This window comes from Garra rufa, chromosome 15 (assembly GCF_049309525.1).
Source record: "Garra rufa chromosome 15, GarRuf1.0, whole genome shotgun sequence".
NCBI lineage: Eukaryota > Metazoa > Chordata > Actinopteri > Cypriniformes > Cyprinidae > Garra > Garra rufa.
Genome location: NC_133375.1, coordinates 14,109,480 through 14,133,659, shown reverse-complemented (window position 1 = coordinate 14,133,659; position 24,180 = coordinate 14,109,480). Strand labels below are relative to the sequence as shown.

The following is a 24,180-nucleotide window of genomic DNA, read 5'->3' as shown; positions in this document are numbered from 1 at the left end:
GAAAACATAAAGCCTTATATATTTTTAATGCCAATACTGTTAATTTGGGGGTTATTTGTTAAGATATGGTCTCTGTTTATTAAAAAAAAATTAAATCTTGGATAAAAGAGTAATGCTTCACATATACTGTGTAACTTGTCTGACAGCATTATATATGATTCCAGGCATGCTGTTGTATTCTTAAGGATTGCCTGGTGTGTTTAAGATTGATCCATGCTGGGTTGGTGCTTTCAACACCTGGTGCTTTGCTCTTTCTGTCTGCAGTTCATAGTGTGGTGAAAACAGTGTTGATGAGCTCCTAGTGGAACCACCACCTCTGACTGACACTATCAAACTTTACAACTGCAGTGCTTTCTTAGCCCTCCAGTCTCTCCTGTCTGACTGCTCAGTGATGTTTTGAGAATCCAAAGTAGTAGGGAGAGTAAATGCATTTTATTCTCAATATACAGGTAAATGTAAAGTACTTTTTATGCTGCAGTTTCATTATGTATCAGCAGACCAGGTGGAACACATTCTGTTATATAACCACTCCTTGTAAGTCTTTATGTGAGTTATGCATATGTTTTACAGTAAGCTGTAACCTGCTTTCACAAAGAACATCAATATAAAATGAACTAGGCATTGTTTAATACGATTTGTCTGTTTTTAAGTAGATATGAGCTAGACTTGCTGCCCAGGATAGTTAGTTTGAGTGAACAGACTTGCCTTAAAGGGACTTTGAACATAAACGTGGTTTAGCCGTTCTGTGTGTTTTTGCTGTACCTGTGAAAATGGGAGTATTATCATGCAGCAGAGCACACCAGCTGCTTTAATGAGGCTAGGAAGAGATAGAACGAAGAACAAGAGGATATAGAGGGGGATACAGAGTGATCCATTCATTCACACAGTGTGCAGACATGTATCCGGCCAGAAGCAGGTGGTGGCTAGGACTTCTCTCTCTCTCTTTCAGGTTCTTTCTCTCTCACTTGTGATCAGACTCTTAGTCGCTTATCCTGGCTTTCCAAAGTTTGGTGCATGCTGTATGGTTTTGCTCGCAATTTTCTTTTACTCTAGAGATTGATAGTTGTGTTAACAAATATTTATTATTTTTATTATTATTATTATTATTATTATTATTAACAGTTTCTCTTTCATTCCTTCCAGGTCGGTGACTGCCAGGACTCAACGCCCCATGATGCACATTGTTTGTGACAAGACCACACCCACTTTCAGTGTGTAGAGGAAGTTGCATCGTCAGCATGTCCTCTCACCCTCAGTCAGTGCCTCAGGGTCGGAGGGCTGTGGACGCTCGTCACCTTCCCAGTTCCGCCACCCTTCCTCTGCAGCTGAGAGCCCATACGGTATGACTACATAAGACCTCAATATTTTAAACTACAAATCTTTCCAAAAAATGTGTTTTTATTTATTACACATCTGCAAACTGAGACTGATCCACAGCTTTGTTTTTTTTGTTTTTTTGTTTAGTGATAGTTGTTCATGAGTCAGTTCTTTGTCCTGAACAGTTAAATTGCCAGCTGTCCCTCAAATTCTTTGGTTTTTCAGCATTTTTGTGTATTTAACTGTATGATTTTGTGATCCATCTTTTCACACTGAGGACAACTGAGGGACTATTACAGTTATCAGCAACTACTACAGAAGATTCAAACACTCACTGATGCTCCAGAAGGAAAAGTGATGCATTAAGAGCCAAGGGGTGAAATCTTTTAAACAGATGTGCACAATTATCTTATTTTGCCTAAATATCATATTTTTTCGTTTAGTACTACACTTCAGAAGCTACAGAGGATACTTACATGTTGCCCAGAAGACAAAATAAGGTAAATTTACCCTCTTCAAACTCAAAAGTTTTGGTCTTAATGCCTAGTTGTTCCTTCTGGAGAATTTGATCTATCTGTAATAGTTGCATATGAGTTCCTTTGTGTGAAAAAATGGATCTCAAAAGCATACAGTTATTGTTGGAAAGGGTTAAAATATGCAAAAATGCTGAAAAACCAAAGAATTAGTGGGATCTGAAGGATTTTTCTGAAGAACAGCAGGAAGTTAAACTGTTTAGGACAAACAAGGAACTCATGAACAACTATTACTAAACAAAAAATACAGTTGTGGATCATTCAGGTAACAACACGGTATTAAGTGTATCAAGCGTATGTAAACTTTTGAACGGTCATTTTTTATAAATTCTACTATTATTTTCTCGTGGACTATATGTAAACGTCTTTTATGTGATATATTTAGGTCAGTACTAAATAAAAAATAACATGCATTTTGTATGATCCCTCTTATTTTGGTAAAATTTACATTTTGCAGATTCTGCTAGGTGTATGTAAACTTTTGACTTCAACTGTACACTATTAAAAATGATGGGGTCAGTAATTTTTTTTTTCCTTTTTATATTAAAAACTAATATTTTTATTCAGCAAGAATGTGTTAAATTGATAAAACTTAAAGACTTACTATTTTGGAAAATTATTACCATTTTGATTATAAATCAGCATATTAAAATGATTTCTGAAACATCATGTGCCACTGAAGACTGGGGTAATGATGCTGAAAATATAGCTTTTCATTCACAGTAATTATATTTTACAATGTATTAAAATAGAAAACAGTTATTTTAAACGGTAATAATATTTCACAATATTCTTTTTCTGTATTTTTGTTAAAACTAAATGCAGCCTCGATGAGCATAAGAGACTGCTTTAAAAAATATTTAAAAAATCTTACTGATCCCAAACTTTTGAACAACAGTGTAGATCTGATCATTGACTCTGGAATTTGGCCAGAATTTAGTAACAAAGGGTTATCTTACGATCCTGAAGATTATCACGTGAGATTTGACTCTCAGCCATCATCTTCATCTGGCAGAGATTACTGTCTGGTCTTATTAACCATAGAAAATCTAAATCAGTGGTACTCAACCCTGGACAGCTCAGAAGCCAGGTGGAACAACACTTCATCCTCCAAAACTTTCTTCGTGTTAGAATATCTACTTGGTCTGACACAAAGCGGATGTTATTGCTTTTCTGTACCATTTGATGCCAAAAAATTGGTAATCCTTAATATTGGTCTTAATAGAACTAGCAAGTAACTTGTAACTGTGTAACATTTCAGAGTTTGAGACTCTTGACTGAAGTTCTTTTTCATGGGTGGATTACTTTCCAGAGTTAGGTGCATGACTGACATGACGTGTATAGTTTCGTGCAAAAAGTAAGACTTTAAGCTTCCACTAAAAGGCTGTGTAATATCTGTAAGCTTTGGGTTGAGTACCAAAGATTTAGCCTAATTGCGCTCAGCATTTACCACTGATCTAAGATCTTTTTCTGGATTTCATATAATAAAAAGCATGATTAAATCAGTAAACATCTGCATTCAATCTAGGATGGTATCATTGCTATTTCAGTAGTCACATTCTTCATAGTATTATTATGCGAGTGAAATGTGTCACTTGTTTATTTCAGGATGTTGGTGGACTGGTGGACTACCATCCTCACGCTCGGGACTACAGTTCCCATCTGCCCCATGGATCACTGTCTCAGCCTCACCGCCGCAGACCATCGCTTCTGTCTGAATTTCAACCAGGCAGTGAAAGGTACGCAAACAAACAATATACTGGGGCTGTCAGAGTTGCCTTGCACTGAGATCTTGTCTATTCAATCCTATCCATTTATGTCCTTCAGGCTAGTTGCCCATTTTGCCTACAATCAATTGTTGAGATTTTTAATATTGTGGCAGAGGCTGTGACAGCTATGGCCAACACTATTACTCTCATTTAAGATTCTGCTTTAGGGAAGCATTAACTAGGCATGGACACAAAGTCCTGTATTGTCACTGCCCTTGTCAGTTTTACTATGCTTTCTTGGCTTTAGGAGGTGACTAAAGCATTATGTAATGCTTATGCAGTGATGCTCTAGAATGTCACTTTCCATAAGAGGATGTGTTTCCTTCCAGTGTTATCTAATGTAGTACTCCAGTGGGAATCTGCAAGTCTTCAGTGTTTGTAACCATCTATCAGGGAAGGAGTCATTTTGGTTGTTTGTTTTTTGTTATTCAGTCTACATCTGTTCTAAACATTCCCAAATCAGTAGTTTTCAACCTGAGGTTAGCATGAAATTACAAATTTACTTTAATGTTTTTGCATATTATTGATCTTGTAAACAGTTTATCCATGCTTAAAGGAGTAGTTCACTTCCAGAAGAAAGAAATTACTGATAATTTACTCACCCCCATGCCATCCAAAATGTTCATGTCTTTCTTTCTTCGGTCGAGAAGAAACTGAGGTTTTTGAGGAAAATATTCCAGGATTTTACTTCATTGGGAACTAACGGGTTGAGGGTCCAAATTGCTGTTTTGATGAATGAGCCAAGGAATAAAGGTCTTATCTAGCAAAATAATCGGCCATTAAAAAAAAAAAACTTTTTAACCACAAATGCATGTCTTGCACTAGCTCGACGAAGTACTGACCCAGTGTTTACAAAGTTAACATGCAAAGAAAGTTAAACGCTCTTTACAAAAAATAGGTAAAACAATGATGTTGGACGATTTTGAAGCTGGAGGTGAAAATTAGGTGTTTTTCACCCTACTATATGTTATGTTTTTGAACCAGAGTACACAGACGAAGAACTAACCACGTGTGGCATTTCCAACATAATTGCGAATCTTAAATTGTACAAGAAAGAATTTGAATTTGGGGGTGGAAAGACCAGAATTACAATATAGCTTAATGCGACGATTAAACTTAACAAAAGGCTATGATTTCATTGAATATGAGTGCTGCATGTTTCAAAGTCAGGTGCTGCACTGCTTTGTGTACTGCTGTTACTGGGGAAACGTTATATTTCTGCCATTACAAAAGCGCCACCTGCTGGCAGAGAATGAATTTGCATTTTCAATAATCCTGTTGTTTTTTAAACCAATGTAATAATCGACCTATGTTTTTACCCTGCAAACACGCAGAGCTGTAAATGTGAACTGGTGGATCTATAAGAAGATAATGCATTAAAAATCTAAACAGTAAATTGTATTTGTTATTTAATTATTATAGGAAATTATAATAATTTATTGATAATAATTGATTAATATAACAATTAATACTTTTGACTGGAGGCTGAAATGTGAAGTTTGTCTTTTTATAAAACTTTATTGTTTTTGTGAAACCTGTATCTAAACTGTAAATCATGCTTTTTACAGTCATTTTACAGTTTAATGTTAATGCGCACATGCTATTAATTTTATTTGTGCAAGTCTTAAAAAAGGTCTTAAAATATTACATTTAAGCTTACAAATCCTGCAGATTTCCTAGACGCATTACGTAGAGCTAGTGCAAGATGAGCATTTATGGTTAAAAGTATGTAAGTATAAGACCCTTATTCCTCGGGCTGGGATTGTATAGAGCCCTTTTGAAGCTGCATTGAAACTGAAATTTGGCCCTTCATCCTGTTGACTCCCTTTGAAGTCCAGTATATGGAGAAAAATCCTGGAATGTTTTCCTCAAAAACCTTAATTTCTTTTCAACTGAAGAAAGAAAGACACAAACATCTTGGATGACTGGGTGAATAAAGTGTCCGGAAATTTTTATTCTGAAACTGAACTAATTCTTTAATTTTTATCAATGTTAACATAATAAATGTTAATCAAAATGCTGTCTTCTTCAGTTGACTATCAATCAAGAAACCAATGAACAGAATCAGAAACTTATTTTTTTTTTCTCTTATCTCTCACCTATACTATTGTTGTTAAATGCAGTGATATTTGTATGTGTGTGTGCAGACTAGGTTAAAAATATCATGTTTTTCCTTTTCCTTCATGCTGTGATTCTTTTTGCCATATAAGAAGCACAGTGTTGAATATGTGCGTGGGTGTATTGGGAATAGCTGTGTTCCTCAGTCTGAATGCTGAATATGTGTGTGTGTGTGTGAGCTGAGCTGTATAATCAGAGCCTGGTACAGTAGAGCTGGCTGTTCTCACAGGAGATGGACTAACACCCCCTGAGATACAGAGAGCTGCTGGTAGGATGGATTAACTTGAATACTAAAGTGTTTGTGTGTGGGTAAGGTGTGTATGTCTGCTCTTCCACATCATTTCCATCCCCACTGCGGAACTGTCAATTTGCTTTTTTGATGGGCATCCAAGTAAAATGAAAAACCACTGGTGCTATTAAAATTTCGTGGCACGCATAATCAAATGTTCTACAATTAAAAGTGCTTCATAACATGCAGCCAGGCCTATTTCTTAAAATGTAAAGAATCAAATGCTCCCCGGACTAGTTGTAGTCTGTAGTGTTTTGTTTTGCTTGGTTTAAATTCTCTGTCTTTTTCAAAGACATAAGCCTTTTGTGATGACATAAGTGATAGGGGTTGAAAAGATGTTTTGTGGTCTTATCACCTGTTATCCTCTACAGAAAGAGAGAGATAATAAGGGATAGAGGGAGATTAAAGCAAGATGGATGGAAAGGAAGAGGGTTGGTAATTGTGCGAGTGAAAGACTGACAGTAAGGTGGAATGATGGCAGAAGAGGAGAGAGCGAGAGCATTACAGCGGTACAGGGCCAAAGTTTCTCTACAATAGCTCAAACATTCAGCACGCATGATCTGTCCTCAATTCAGAATGAGGTCAGGGGCCAGTTAAACCTCTCTCTCGGTTGCTCTCTGTCTTTCTCTCTCCTTCTCTCTGTCGTTGACTCTGTATGACAAATCCTGCCTGCAGATCAGATTATCTTGCCCACTCACAGAAAGAGAGTGAGAGCATGGATGAAAGCTGCAGTGTGATGTGATTTATGTAAGTGCCAAGCGCCTATTGAAATTGGGGGATTTTGGTTATAGTGTGTGTTTTCAAGCATTGCAGTATCTTATCACACATTGCGTTTTGCCAATGTACGTGTTACCTCTGCTCTGGTTTAGATTAGTTCCACCAGTGCAGAAATGCAAACAAACGTAAACACTCCAGACACAACACACCAGGGCTTTCGTGTCATTCTACTGAAATTATTGAGAAGCACTGCAGAGAAATAAGTATTTTTGGTGATGTTTCAAATTACGGTTTAATTGTGATTGTTAGTGAAAGACACTAGATCTTTATTTCCCCTTGTGTGACTGCATCAATCATTTCATGTAACGTAAATTACATCTGTTCTTTTAACAAATCATAAATCAAAAATTCTGCAGTTTGGCAGCTAAAACGGCAATTGGCAAAAACGAAAATTGTCATTACTCACACTTATGTCGTTCCAAAACCATAAGACCTCTATCATCTTCGGAACACAAATCAAGATATTTTTGATGAAATCCGAAAGCTTTCTGACCCTGCATAGACAGAAATGCAACTACCAAATGTGATCTCATGATAATTTGTATGCATTTTACGTAAAATGGTTCTACAAAACATACAATACTGATGTATTTACAGCATCAAAACGTACAATACTGATATATTTTCAGCATTTTAACATACAATACTGACGTATTTTCAGCATTTTAACGTACAATACTGATGTATTGACGACAAATAAAAAAGAAATTGTGTATTTGTAAACAACTTTACTGATTTACAAATGAATCTTTATGAATATTGAAATCGCAGCATTAATTTTACTATTATTGCATGTTGTCATATCAATGGCATTATGTTTTTAATTGCATTATTAAATTGTTTACATATTTTTGTAATATAAAATAACATTTTGTACTGTTCTGTGATTTCTGCTGCCATATTGTTTCAAAGAATACATAATGTTAAACAAGACTACACTTTAAACCCTTAAAATGGATAACGTTTATGCAATCGTTTAGTCATTACTTCTCATGTAATGTTTACTTTGTTTGCCATGGGACACAAGGCATTTTCTTTGACACGCTGTAACTGACAGTAAAACCATAAAATATACCAAAAAAGCAACAATTACAAAAGGAATCAATTTTATTTGTGCGCTGTATTCCAAATCTACAGAATCCATACAATTGCAAGGAACAGTCCCAAATCCAAGCCTTTATTCAGCCATGTTCATAAGCATCAAAACCAGCGCTGATGTACTCCTTACAAATTCAAAAGTTGCTGCTTCAATCTCATTGGCTCTTGCCTGCTTCATTAAAGATTGTGGCATGCTTTATTTCTAGTGAGGTTTTTGAATGAAAAATGCACACCTTCACAGAGTGGATCGGGATAATAGTCTGGATAATATTTTCAGCGATTAACAATTTAAGTTGTGCTCTGCATCTCATACAAAACTATTGTATTCCACCATAGAGGACTGCGGCTGCAACGCATTGCCATTTGGATTACTTTTGGTAGTCTTTTTGACATTTTTGCGAAGAATAAATTGTTGTGATTGCATGTTTGTCTGTCATGTTTTTCTTTATACTGTACAAAAAAGAGGTAGGATGTTTGGTTTAGAGGTAGGAGTAGGAATAGCGACTATAAAAAAATATCTTTTTAGTGCCATATTGTTACTAAAATGGTAATTTTCATGCATATTTCAGTCAATTACGTTTTATGTCTTTTATTTTTCACTGTAGATTTAGGTTTGGGGGTAGGTTAAGTGGTCTAAAACTCTATATTGCTTTTTGACAAAATGCTAAAAATGCATTAATACAAATGTCTTCATGATATAAAAGATTCGTAAATATTTTATGATTTTAGCTAAAAATAAATAGGCATTTTTATGTTTTAAACATTAAAACACGTCCAAATTGTACGTTTCAGCATCAATAAAAATTTACAAAAACGTATGTTTTGTGCTTCTAAACATTACGTACTAATACCTACATATAAACAATGAGACTAGGCTGAACTATGTCTATGCAGGGTCAGAAAGCTCACAGATTTATTCAGATACCTCTTAATTTGTCTTCCGAAGATGAACGAAGGTCGTACAGGTTTGGAATGGCATAAGTAATTAATGACACAATTTTCATTTTTGGGTGAACGATCCCTTTAAATTATTTGTTTTAGGATCTTGTGGTTTTCATACTTTTTTTAGTTGCAGTCACATTAGTGAAATTTTGTGGGGAAAAGGTCCATTGTCATGCAGCACCGCTCATAGAGAAGTCACTTTAAAACCAAGTCGCATTCTGTTGGTCAAAGCTTTGAATCCACTTGACCAGCCTATTACAGAATCTCTTGAAATGTCTGGATTTAGCCTGTGAAAATTCCCTGAACAACAGTGAATGTGTCCGCACCTTTAGTCTGATGAATAGGTCTGGTACGGTAATAAATGTTACTGATTTGAGTCAATAACAGACCCTGCTTGGCTGGTTACATCTTATTTGCTGTCATTATTTTGTATTACATATGTCTACATAAAAATTATTCATTGGCCAACCTGTCTAGATATCAGTATTGGCGTCATTCATTAAAGAAACCATGTTGATTTAATTTCTACAATTTCATTTAATAATGATTGTTTATATACTAATTCATGTTCAGTTAAAAACAATTCCAGTGTGACCAGGGCTCAACGCTTACTGCTCCTAACTTAAAAAATTTAGAAGCACAATCAACATTTTTGGAGCACTTTCTAATCGATAATTAAAAAATCTGATCAAAAATTAGCCTTTCCATTAAAACATGATATTTGACTCCTTAAAGTGATTTACAGGGGAATTTTGTTTTTACCTTTGTGATGGCATTTTTTTTTTTAGTTTGATTAAATGTAATCTTTTTATGCCAAATTTTAAATTATATTTTTGAAGCTTTTAATTTTTTTTATTAAAATAACAGAATAAGAACAAAAAGAATAAGTTAGCAATAGGGCTGTGCAATTAATCGCAATCGCAAAAAAATCGCGATTTAAGCACATGCGATTTCTAAACCGCACAAGGCTGCGATTTTATCTATCCCCCCAACGGCAACCCCGCCCCCCTTGAACGTCAAAATAGAAGTCATTTAAGGTTATCTTTCCTATAGAACAGGTCTATACATAGTTCTTTTATTAAACATACTAATTGCCTTATGTTATTTATCTTATTTACACTAAGGCATGTCATTTCTATATCTTCATGGTCGCGTGATTACAATGTCTCCTCCAAGAAAACACGGACTGGATCGCGCACTCCATTCATAAAAACCGAATTTACTATAGCGCGGAATGCCACGTAATTCGTTGATTTTTGGATTAATAAATCAAAAGTTTGTCTGTCACTTAATTCAAATCGCGATATGGACTAGTGTCTGTGAAAACTGAAATGCAAAAAGACCGTTTTAATATGAATCCTGCATGTTCCGTTTGCTTCTGAATGTATGAATAGTGGAGACGCGTTTTATTTCTTTACTACATGCAGACTGAAGCACAAGTGACGCTCCCGCTAATTTTTGGCATTTGCATCTCACATGAACAGATAAACTCAATCGCCAAATCGCTGCTGTGAGTTTCACTTTTACCGTTTCATTTGAGAAAACTAGCATCATATCATACTGTACACACAGAAACTTCACAACAACCTGTCAAAATAAAAGTACGGTTTAACATGTAACAGAACAATATTAGTCCTGTATTACTTTTGTACAGTACAGGGCTCTAGAGTGCGACCTAATTTCTCAATGGTGCGACTAAAAAAAATCAAAGGTTGCACCGGTGCGACCAGCCGTTCAAGGGGGAAAAAACGAAACTCCGTCACTCAACAACAGACACACATTAGACCCATATCGTGGTCTAAACCAATCAGAGATGAAGGACGGATCCCGCCCCCCCTCTGATTGGCCGTGGTCCAGATATTCCTGTACGTGTGTGTACGTTTGAAAATGCATGTGATGCAGTCAGGATGTCTCTACATTGTCAAGCGTTTACAATGCCTTCTCCGCAAAAACACGGACTGGATCGCGGACTCCATTCATAAAAACCGAATTTACTATGGCGCGGAATGCCACGTAATACGTTGATTTCTGGATTGATAAATCAAAAGTTGGTCTGCCACTTAATTCAAATCGTGATATGGAATAGTGTCTATGAACATAGATATTATATATACATATGTCTATGAAAACTGAAAGGCAAAAAGACCGTTTAAAATGAATCCTGCATGTTTCCGTTTGCCTCTATGTATTAATGGTGGAGACGTGTATTTTTTTTTTAACTACACGCGTATAGGCTACTGAAGCACGCGTGACGCTCCCGCTAATTTTTGGCATTTGCATCTCATATGAACAGATAAACTCAATCTCCAAACCTACTGTGTCACTTTTACCGTTTCATTTGAGAAATCATCATATCATACTGTACACACAGAAACTCCACGGCAACCTGTCAAAATAAAAGTACGGTTTAACATGAAACAGAACAATATTAGTCCTGTATTACTTTTGTACAGTATAATGTAGGTGTTTATATATTCCTATTTATAAATCATATATATGTTTGCCAAAAATTAAAAAGGTTTATTTTTCATTTGATTAAAAATAAATAAATGTTTATGCTTTCATTTGATTATGAGAAAAATTAAAACAAGAATTTCAAAAAAAAAAAAAAAAAAAAAGATTGTAGAGCCCTATTGTTCAAAATGTTAAAATAGAGAGTTTTGGACTTATTTTTTCACTGAAATGTTTTCGTTATTACACAAAGTAGGGTAAAGTACTGGGGAAAAAAATAAGTTTCAAATAAAGAACTTTATATTGACCAGATTGTTAGTTAATCATTTACAAGTCAATATTGCCTATATGGACAGGGATTAAAAAATAAATAAAATAAAAAAGTAAAAAAAAAGTGAACTTGTAAAACTGCGGTGTTAAATGTGATGCGGTTGAAAATTTGGGTGCACCTAACTTTTGTGCTGGTGCACCTAAGAAAAAAAGTTAGGCGCACCAGTGCAACCAGTGCAAAAAGTTAGTCTAGAGCCCTGCAGTATAATGTAGGTGTTTATATATTCCTATTTAAATAATTTACATAAAACAATATATATGATAAAAAAATATTACAACAAGATAAACCACTTAATTATTTTTAAACGTTTTAAACTGAATATAATTTTTCTTCCACGCATTGATTTTAACAGTAAATTTCTGTTTGTTTGACAAAAACTAAAAGGGTTTATTTTTCATTTGATTAAAAATAAATAAAGGTTTATGCTTTTTCATTATCAGAAAAATTAAAACACAAGAATTTCAAAAAAAAAAAAAAAAAAAGATTTTAGAACCCTCAAAATGTTAAAATAGAGAGTTTTGGACTTATTTTTCCACTGAAATGAATGTATTCGTTATTGCACAAAGTAGGCTAAAGTACCGGGAAAAAGGTAAAATGGCTTATTTATTTTATGTTGTCTGTTTTAAAGACAATTTTACTACAGTTTTGTTTATTAAACTCAATACTGTGTTATTTCATGGTGAAATGTTTTATGCACTTCTTGTGCACTGAATACATTTAGAATGTATGTATGTAGCTTGTTTGAAAAAGCAACAAAAAAAATCGCAAATAAAATCGCAATCGCAATATTCGTTCAAAAAATCGCAATATGATTATTTTGTCCATATTGCACAGCCCTAGTTAGCAATTTATGAGTCAATCGAATGAAATCTGTATTAATATGTACTAAAGAGGTGGCATAAAAGAACACAAAAAGGGGTTGTAGGTGTATTTTCAAGTTTAATGAGGCTCAGAGGTGGCATGATGCAATTATGAATGGGTAATTGAATCATTGACTCACTAGATTTGTTTAAAGATGCACATTCATCCATAAACGAAACACTGCTGTGTTTGAATGGAGATGCGCAGCGGCACAGTTGTGACAGTTTGATTATTTTTGATAACGAAATGAAGCAAAATCAGGCAATAGTTTTATAGTCAGACAATGTAAGTCACTTAATATTAACTTTTTTTTTACGTTTATTTACATTTATTTAACTTCTTTAAGTTCCATTATAATCAACAAAGCTCTCTACACTGCACAATGAATCTCTTATTTACACACTTTCTACACTGTGACAGGATTCGCGAGATATGGTGTTGCAAAAAACGCATAGAAACCTTTGAAGCTCCCCTCAGCGCAAACACATATGTTGATCGGGTTAGTTGCACATGGTGCTCCTAAACATTTTTCATAGTCGCACGCAGTAGTTTTCAGTCACAAATGTTACTGAAATGGTCACACTGTAGAGCCCTGAGTGTGACTGATTCTTTGAGTCTGATTCCAGGCCACGATTAAGCAGTTGTGTGCGATTGTATAACAGTCTAATGACTTTTCCTCTCCTTGCCTCAATTGCGTCAAGCGTCTTTTGTTTGTAGTATTCACATATCATGCTACGTTTCCTGTTCTGCGTTTCATTGTCTGTGTGCTGTGGTATGAACACATGCTTGTACGTCAGCATTTGTTTGTATTAATCACAGTCAGGGCTGGAGTCTGTGTGTACTGTTTATTTAAGCTGGGTAGACTGTGTAATTAATATGAGGGATACACCCATTCATGTTCTCAACAGTGTACAACCCACACGTTTAGACACACCCACACACTTTTATTCCCTTCATAGCGTATACACTCCAGCTCTATAGTTTTATACCTCAGCTAACATTGTCTGCTTTGTCTTTTGAATGGTTATGTCCTGATTTCACCTCTGGTTACGGTGCTTAAAGGCAAAATATGTGAAGGGTATTGTTGATGTATGTTTTCCAAATGTCTAACAGACACAGTCTGCACTGTTTGTGATCTGTGAGCAAAATAATGGGGATGTGTAGATGTCTAGGGGTACTGAGTGCATATGTGTGTATTTAGTGTGTTCGCATGTGTCTGATCTCTGGGTTTGGCACAGGAAGGGAAAGTCTTTTGAAACACTGTGTGTGCGCACATGTGGTTTTAGTGTGATGTGTACTGTTGCCGTTCAGGGTTACTGAGTTCATGTGCGTGTATACATGTTTGCTCTTGATCAGTCTGAGCTACAGGAAGGCCTGTGAACCACTTGACCATAGAGAATACAACAACAGCACGATTAATTGAGGGTTTGGTATTGAGAACCAAGTTCCAAATTTATAAGAACCAGGTATTCGATAATACCACCCAATATGCACAAAAATATGTCAGTATATCATCATAAACACAGCCTTTTTTGTCGAAAGTGAAAGTAAACAGATATCTTTTGTAACTGTAATGAGGATTAATCTAAATTTTATTTATGAAAAGAAAACTATGCAGTGTTTTTAAAGTTTTGATTGAAATTTCTATACCTAGAATTTGTTCAGTTGTATTTATTTATGCAATTGCTCATTTATTTGCTTGTTCCTATTTTATTACTGATTGTTTACTTGTCTTTTAATAATTTAATGTTTGAAATTTATATTAGTCTAGTTTTTGCTGTGGTATTTTTTTTGGTTAAAACCATAGGCAAAAGTTCATTTTAGGCCTAAGTGTTCTTTGCTCATGTTATTCAGCTGCAACAGAAAGCTTTGTAAAAATACAGAATAAAAATGTTTGACTTTTTTGTGTTATTGGAATCGAAACTAGGAATCGGTAAGAATCGGAATCGATAAAATTCGAACGATACCCAACCCTACTTAAATCATGAATTTGGGAACATGCACCATGCAAAATTATTATATACTTTATTATTATTGTAATATATCACATTTAGGTGTTTCAGAGCCACTTTATTGCTGCTTTGTAGAATCAGATGTAACACATGAAGATGTGTTTGCTTGACTTAAAACGAGAGCAAGAGATGTTGTGCATACGTGATTGATGTGAATAATGTACTTGTGTGAGGGTCAAGGACCTCTCTTTTTCTTCTTATATCTCACACTCTGTCCACCGCCATCAAGGTTAGTTTACTCTTCGCACTCTCGTGTGAAAAGGCTCACTCCTGTACTTAGCACGGCATGGCACTGTTGCCTCCGCAGCACTCAAACATTACCATGGTTACGCTCATCTTTGGTCTGAGCGGCCTGCACTTAGCAGATTATTTGTCAAATAATTGCAGAGATCCAGACCTGTCCTGACTGCTCATGTATTACTGGGTGTTTCATTGGACCCATCCTTAAAGGATTAGTCCACTTCCAGAATAAAAATGTCATGATAATTGACTCACCCCTATGTCATCCAGGATGTTCATGTCTCTGATTCTTCAGTCGAGAAGAAATTAAGGTTTTTGAAGAAAACATTCCAGGATTTTTCTCCATATAGTGGACTTCAATGAGAGCCAACGGGTTGAAGGTCCAAATTGCAGTTTCCATGCAGCTTCAAAGGGCTCTTAAGGGTCTATAAGTGTATTTTCTAGCAAAATGATTGGTCATTTTCTAAATATATATACTTTTTAACCACAACTGTTCGCCTTGCACTAGCTCGACTTTATACATGTAGTCATGTTCAATTATCATCTGTAAATTATGTTCACAGTACTTCATCTGTAAATATTATCCATAGCTTCCCCCTGTACATATCTCCTATAAGTGCACTTATAACTTATAAATTATACCTTTATCCTGCACTTGCTGCTTATTGCACTCCTGGTTAGACCTAAACTGCATTTCTTGCCTTGTACTTGTACATGTGTAATAACAATAAAGTTGAATCTAATGTTGGAAAGGTCACAAGTGATGTAGTTGTAAGTACAGAATCAGGGTTTACAAAGCGAACGTGCAAAGAAAGCCAAACGCCTTTAACAAAAAATGGGTAAAACAACAATGGTGGATGATTTTAAAGTTGGAGGAGAAAATGTGATGGAATTTTTGCCCTACCTTACATTTTTGACCTGGAGCACACAGATGAAGAACTAACCACGCATGACCTTTCCAACGTGATTTGAGTAATGTGTGAAGTTGCGGACACACATTGCAGAGCTAGTGCAAGATGAGCATTTGTGGTTAAAGGGTTACTCCACCCCAAAATGTAAAATTGTCATTATTCGCTTACCCCCATGTCGTTCCAAACCCGTAAAAGCTTAGTTTGTCTTCAGAACAAAATTTAAGAGATTTTGGATGAAAACTGGGAGCTTATTGACTGCCAAGTAAATAACGCTGTCAAGGCCCAGAATAGTATGAAAATACTCAAAATAGTCCATCTGTCATCAGTAGTTCAACCATAATTTTAGGAAGCTATGAGAATACTTTTTGTACGCAAAGAAAACAAAAATAGCTACTTTTTTCAACAATTCGTCGTCTCCGCGTCACCGTAGCACCATTTTGGATAGTATCCCTGTATTCAAACAGCATATGCTGTTCTCTGTCAGCTTCGTCATGCGAATACACTGTTTTCCTTTGAATCAAAGTGTAAATAAATGTAGAAAACATATCCGTGTGTTGCACTGTTTGCATCCAGGGGATACTATCCAAAATGGTGCTACAGTGATGCGGAGGAGACAAATTGTTGAATAAAGTCGTTATTTTTGTTTTCTTTGCTCACAAAAAGTATTCTTGTAGCTTTGTAAAATTATGATTGAACCACTGATGGCAGATGGACTATTTTGATGATATCTTTCATACTTTTCTGGGTCTTGACAGTGGTATTTACCTGACAGTCAATGGGACAGGCAAAAAGCTCTCGTTTTTCATCCAAAATATCTTTAATTGCGTTCTGAAGACTTTTACGGGTTTGGAGCGACATGGGGGGTAAGTGATTATTAACAATTTTCATTCTGGAGTGGAGTAACCCTTTAAGATGTATTCAAGATAAGATAAGACACTTATTCCTCGGTTTGGCTCGTGTAGAGCCCTTTGAAGCTGCATTGAAACTGTAATTTGGACCTTGAACCTGTTGATCCCCATTGAAGTCCACTATATGGAGAAAAATCCTGGAACGTTTTCCTCAAATACCTTAATTTCTTTTTGACTGAAAAAAGACAAACATCGCAGATGACATGGGGGTGACTAAATTGTCAGGAAATGTTTCTTCTGGAAGTGAACTAATCCTTTAATGGATGTTTAGGGCTGGTGTTGTGTTAGTATGTCTGTGGGGATTCTTAGTCATCAAGGTCATTGCATTGTGTCTTTGTAGATTTTTTTTAGACATGTTTATTTTTCCCTCATTTGTATAAATAAATGCTAGTTGTTATAACAAATTTAGTTCTGCCAATTCTGGTATTAAATGCCCGCTTTTTCCTGATCCTATTAATTCCTAGTGGATAAAATCAAGCCTTGCCCTCCTTATGAATTTGAAGCATTTTGTATTACTGGAATCTTCTTCACCCATATGAGGTCTGCTGCTAAATGTCAGTGTGTGTAAAAGGACAAAACTGCTTCGTTAACCTTTTAATCCTGACATTCTTTCTGGTTAGACTAATGTCCGTCTCTTACCCATAATTCACTTCTCTTCCTGCTTTTTCTTTCTCTTACAGAGGTCAAGAGCCCCACATCCGATATGAACACATTTACCTACAGGACCCCGGCAACCAATCAGAAGTGGAGTACTCCGAGATGAAGCGTCCTCGCTTGGAAATCGGGGCGGAGTCTCTTATTCGTCATTCAAGTCATCGTCAGCCGCTAACTGTGGGTGGAGCTGAGGAAATGGCAAAGGTTTGCATTTTTTATATATATTTTTTTCAAGATGGGTGTCAGCAGTGTTAATACCCAGATGTCATATTAGTCCACCTTTTGTTAAAATAAAGAAGCACATGAATTGCCTTTTGTCTCAAATCTGCACTACCATTCAGATGTTTTCCAGACAATTTTTAAAGGGTTAGTACACTCAAAGTTAAATTTAGTCATTATTTACTCACTCTCATGTTTATCCAAACCCGTTTGTTCATCTTCAAAACACAAATTAAGATATTTTTGATGAAATCTGAAAGCTTTCTTGACTCTACCTAGACCGCAATGCAAGTACCACGTTTAAGGCCCATAAAGGTAGTAAAGACATTGTTAAAATAGTCCGCATGACATTACTGGTTCATCCTTAATTTTATGAAGCTACGAGAATACTTTATGTGCACAATGAAAACAAAAATATTGACTTTATTCAACTATTTCTTCTACTCAGTGTCAGTCTCTACCACACAATGAGAGAATCACACTTCATCAGAGATTTTTTTTTTTTTTGTTCCTCCCACACCTAATAATTATCTTTAAAGTTAACATTCATTGTGGCAAACACAGAGTTTTAACTCTGAATCCTCAGGCTTGTGCGTTGTGATTATTGTGGGATTAGGCTAGAAAGCATGCTGCATGCTGTACATGTATTAATCTGACTGTAGAGAAGAGCGATAATAAGTCTGTTCGGCAGATTATCGCTTAGTCCATATTTATTGGCCTCGTAAATCAACCTGTCTGTTTCCGCTGGCCTGCGTTTTTATCATCCCGGCCAGCGCTGCCATTTACCACCACACAGGCCTGCTGGGAACCGGCATGAGTGTGTAGATACTGTTTGGGCTGAGTGTCTAAAAGATTGCATCTTGAAGAATTATGTCAGTAACACCAGAACCTCTGACTTTGCAGCTGTGGTTTTATTTGTTAGGTTGTGCGGGAATGAATGTGTATGTGGTGTAACGGTACAGGCACAGGCAGATGTTTGGAATAACTCTGCAACTTCTTAGGAACTCTCTTTTCTAGGTCAGGGGCTCTGTGAAGGGTGTTTGTGTGTGTAGGTGGAATATATGCAGTCTCTCTATAACAACATACTGCTGCCTCACACCATGTGAGATCCATTTCTGGTGCTTTACAACTGTAGGTGTCACCAGACTGTATCAGGTTTTGCCAAGTGTGCATCACGTAGCCAATACTGAAAGTGTTTATTGACTGCTTGAGAGACTCGCACTATTCTCTTCCTCACAGGAACAACGAGACCCAGTAGATGAGTCAAACTGTGCGGGAAGAGTCACAGTGTTGCTGGCAAAAGTTTTAAAGCGTTTGTGGTGTAATATTGGCTGTGGGAACAGGCTCACCTTGTGGATAGAACAACCTGACAGGAGAGCATTTAAAATATCTCTGTATTCTATTGTGAAACTCTGCTTAATTGACAACCGCAGGAAGTGAAATTACAGTAAAATCTACAAAGAGAAACTGATTCTTAGCTGTATAACCTATCATGTCCAAGGATCCTAAATGATAACATTTTGTAGAAGTTCAGCTGATAAAGATAAACTAAAAATTTTGAAGACTAATTTTCTATGCAAAAGCATATGTATTTTTTTTCCCCGTTTCTTTGTTCAACATTTATGAACAAACCATTTAGAAAGCCTTTTGTAATTATAGTGATTTTTTAAAAAGTAATTAATTGTTACTAAATTCACTAAATAACATATTTAACATTTGAAACACTCTTTCTGGGATTTCTAAAATTTAAACTAGTGTTTTAAAGAGTTTATTTACATTCTTTTCAGGAATTCTAGTTCTTCTGTAGTTTTGTCTTTAGAACAGTCTTAAGCAAAGAGAGAAAATTCTTATGAAATGTTGTTGGGAATACAAAGCATTCTTGACTTTATTCTTAAGTTAATGAAATAGCTGTTAAGAATTTTATTTTGTAAATCTTGGACCTAGTAATGCGAAAAGTACTTTTTAATACAGAGAAAAAGGGGGCCTTATGGAAACCTGTTTCTGCAACTGAATAAAAAATAAAAAAGTTAATAGTGACTTTTTCGACTCAAAATTCAGATTTTTTTTTGTGATTTTTAAAAAGTCGCAATTACCTATATTTTGCAATTCTATCTTTAGAGAACACAACTGTGATATATAAACTTGCAATTCTGAGAAATTGATTTATGATTTACCCTCAGAACTGGACTTTATAACTCACAATTATGCGTTTATATCTCACAATTCTGTGGAAAAAATCTAAATTATGAGATATAAACTCGCAATTCTTAGAAAAAAGTCTGAATTGCAAGATAAAAACGTGCAAATCTGAGGAAAAAAGTCTGAATTGTAAGATACAAACGCAATTCTGAGGGGAAAAATTCAGAATTGTGAGTTTATATTTTGCAATTCTGATTTTATTTTTTACTATTTAGAGTAAGTTTATATCACACAATTCTGAATTGTGAGATAAAAACATAATTCTGAGGAAAAAGTCTGAATCGCGATATACAAACACAATTCTGAGGGAAAAAGTCAGAATTGTGAGTTTATATTTTGATTTAGTTTACAATTTAGAGCAAGTTTATATCATGCAATTCTAAATTGCGGGATACAAACACAATTCTGAGGTAAAAGTCTGAATTGTGAGATACAAATGCGATTCTAAGAAAAAAAAGTCCGAATTACGAGATAGAAACATGCAATTCTGAAGAAAAAGTCAAGGTGAAAAATCAGAATTGCAAGATACAAACATGCAAGTCTGAGGCGAAAAATCATAATTGTAAGATACAAACACAATTATTAAGGGGAAAAATGTCTGAATTGCAAGATACAAACATGCAATTCTGAGGGAAAAAGACCAGAATGGTGATTTTTATATTTTTCAATTTTGACTTTATTTCTTACAATTGCGAGTTTATATCATGCAATTCTAAGAAAAAAGTCTGAATTGCAAGATACAAAAATGCAAATCTGAGGGAAAAGGTCAGAATAGCCAGATACAAACCATTCTGAGAAAAAAATGTCTGAATTGCGAGATATAAACATGCAATTCTGAAGGGAAAAGTCAGAATTGTGAGTTTATATTTTGGCAATTTTTACTTTATTTCTTACAAAAGCAAGTTTATATCACACAATTCTGAACTGTGAGATACAAACACAATTCTGGATAAAAAGTCTGAATTGTGAGATAGAAACAAAATTCTGAGGAAAGAAATTCAAATTGCGAGATACAAACTAGTGATGCTCCGATTGATCGGCCACCAATCATGATCGGCCGATATTGGCTAAAAATAGCTTGATCTGCGAACCCCAAAAGCGCCGATCAAAAAAGCCGATCACTTGACGTAAAATACTTGCGCAACTTTTTCACACGTGCATGCATGGCGCACAGGTAAACAACAGCAGAGCGGGGCTTACTAGTGGCAACATGAGTACTAAATTCCTTATTCGTTTTGTAAGGGTAGTCTTGTTATTGGGCATGTGACTAAGTTGTGCGTGTACAGAGCGCTGACTGTAGTTTTGCCGGAGATGTTCAAGTTTACTTTCGGTTTCATTCTCTGCTATCTTCAGTGAGTGGTAAATGTGCGTGCTTGAATGTAAATGAATGTATCTTTCTATACCCGTCATATTGCAATAATGTTACCGCTGTATGTCTGATCTTTGTCATCAGTTCATGCTGTAGTTCAGTTCATATAGAATGAGGAGAAACGGTGCCCGTGTAAATCACCTGCGTATATTTAGCGCCATTTTATCGCATCGCAATTCTAATGAACGCATATAGATGTTACTGAGGTGAATGTTTATGTTTCCTATATACAGACGGATTCTGATATATCGTATTTAATTCAGCCTAAACCACATTTTACTACCTTTATCCTAATGACTGTGCAATGCTGGATAATATAATCCTTACATCATCTTAAAAAGCAGCTACAAATAACAAGCAAAGAACATTTACATTATCAAAGAACTTCATCACTAACTAGTGTAGCTTAGTCTAGTGCGAGGTGCACTTTAAAAAACACTCCTGTTATAATCAGTTTATCTATCTACACTGTATGATGAATAAATGTCTTTCCCATGTGGCGCGTTAAGGCGAAGTGGCCACTCTATGCGTGTTTATATCACGGCAAGTTTCTGAAGCATCCTAGAACCGACTCTCTGCACTGCATCGCTAAAGTTAGGCGCCTTTTTGACGGATAATAATAATAATCGTCTTGTTATCGTCAAAGGCAGCAGCAACTGGCGATATCTCTAACTATCGTTGATACACCATACAATCGTCTACAACCCTAACTTGGTGGTTCTTCAAGATCTTGACTGTAGCCTATTTCTACAGTTTTTTTTCAATATACTTAATTTAGAGTTAGTTTCATTTCTACAAATGGTGCAAACTCTGCTAGATTATAGATAAAAGATTCCCATTCCCCTGCCATTCTGTGATCTTGGTGATCGGTAATCGGTGATCGGCCCCAAAAATGCTGATCGGAGCATCTCTAATACAAACATGCAATTCTGAGGGGGAAAAAAAGTCAGAATTGAGAGAAACGAATGCAATTCTGAGGAAAAAAGTCAGAATTGACCTTATGCACGGAGCATTCTTTAGAACTTCCGCATAACGATAAGCCAGCTCGTAAACTTCCGCTGAAGCTCATTTTATATGTGCTATATATTAGGTGGACACTCTTGAGACTGATCTAGTGCCTCGCTCTTATCAGAAACTGAGAAAAATTATAATTGCAACATTATAAACAATGTTAGCGGCATGAACATTAAGTTTCATATTATTTAACAACATTTAATTTAAATGAGCCTGGCAATCCGTACTCACCATATCTGCATAGTTGTACATTTAAATGCTGACAGCTAAACACTATCATAACGTGTTTAGGCTAACGTTAGCTAGCTAGCGATATTTCTCTTCCAGGACATCTTAATCGTATTGTTGATAATCACTAACTTGCCTTTATAGTCATGAACACATTTTTAAAATCTTGCAGTATTTCAAAGCCTTTATTATTTTCCAACTCTACTTCAAGGACTCATTTTTCATTCATAAAAAAGGCATCGGAAAAAATGACTTCACGGAAAACATCTATTTTTGGCTAAAATAATATGGAATTACCCCATATAACCAATAGATGGCAGCAGAGGATTATTTATTATGCAGCTGCCTCTCCCTATATTTTTCAAGACGTCTTGCTTTTCGATTTATTATAAAATTACCAGTATAAAAAAATTGTAGTAATAAATACCACCCTAAAGTATATAGTTTAGCAAGTGCAGAAAGTCATTAAGCTCACACACAAACAGCCTATAAGGGTGAATTATTTAAATACTAATATATAGTTCACTACAAATACGTTAAATATTTATGGTATTATAATTAAATAATGCACTCAATATGAATCGATAGGAATTTGAAATATTTTATAAAATTGAATAACCACTTTTAAGTTTTATCTTGAACTGTAAAATCTATTAAATAGCCTACATTTAACCAACACAGACTTGTTACTGCTGTAGTTTTGTTACTCTGAATTTAGTTTTAATCATTTGAGCTCTTTTTTTTTTTTTTTACATCAGCTTGTCATTTGTTTGGTCTGGTTATTACTGTCAATCATAGCAATGACTGCACATATTTAGCCGATTTACTCGCAAATTATTTTAAACTGGCGTTTGTCATTCTTAAAACGGTATACATGGACGATTGGTCCTCTTAGACAAACAAAACTTTTCTTCGATTGTGAATGGATTATGTAGAGAAAACGAACAAAGTACGCTCATATTACCGCACAGTACAGTTGACCGGAAATGACTGAGCTGGCTTGTCTAAACAAGGAAGTATTTCGTGCATATGGTCAATTGCAAGTTGCAACTCATAATTGAGAGAAAAAAAAGTCTAAATTGTGAGAAGTCGCAATTACCTTTTTTAAAATGTTTGTATACAGTGGTGGAAACAATCTTCCATAAGGCGTTGACTTTTGCAGCCTGTAGTTCAGAACTGCTTCGTTCACTAGACATTTCACTAGGTTTTGCTATGTAAACAGCTTTTAGATTTATTTATCAGACATTTAAATTCTGCAGCATTACACTGGGCTTATTGTTCAAGTCTTAAAATGATTAAATAAGCTTTTTTTTTAAAGGAAAATGTTTGTGTGTTTGTTAAATTGTGTTAAGGACAGCTGAGTTACACCCCTTAATGTGCATCTCTGAGTGTGTGTGTGTGTGTGTGTGTGTGCAGCAGGATGAAGGTCGCTGTGATCACACCTCCTGCTTGTGGCATGATGTAAAGGGCAAAATGATTACACCCTTAGAGCAAGGCTGTGTGTGTTGCGCGCTAAGGTCAGTGTGATCACGCTCCCGATCCAGAGACGTTGTGCTGAGTTGTTATGACTTCCCCCTAAAGCTTTTGTGTATTTTTAGCAGCCTTAACAATATAGAGCTTAGAGGCAGAACACTGTGTGTGTGTGTAAGTGGAAGCCATTGTGCAACAGTAATTAATTAGTAATGGAGCTGACCTAGATGTGACGGTTGAGCGGTTGAGGATATTTACATGAGGATTTGAGCGTGTTTTGGTGAGAGACAGACAGCGGGACATTTGAAAGGACACTCAAGTCAAAGTGGACACAGGAAATCTCTTGCTCTCTTTATGTAAGAGATGTCACGCTCGATGACACTCATGAAGCTGAGCGAGTGGAATCGAAAGCTCAGGGAGGAGATCTCTCTCTCACACACACACACACACACACACACACACACACACAC

At 35.7% G+C, this 24,180-nt stretch overlaps 1 protein-coding gene across 1 annotated transcript in view; it reads left to right on the top strand.

The window, feature by feature from the left end:
* Positions 1–3,462: 3,462 nt before the first annotated feature.
* Positions 3,463–24,180, top strand: part of LOC141287657 (nuclear receptor corepressor 2-like) — a 61,900-nt gene continuing 41,182 nt past the window's right edge. Inside the window, exons 1-2 of the mRNA XM_073819806.1 lie at positions 3,463–3,589; positions 17,238–17,415. Coding sequence (XP_073675907.1) covers positions 17,317–17,415 — 99 coding nt within the window. The 5' untranslated portion in view covers positions 3,463–3,589; positions 17,238–17,316. The remainder of the gene's footprint in view (positions 3,590–17,237; positions 17,416–24,180) is intronic.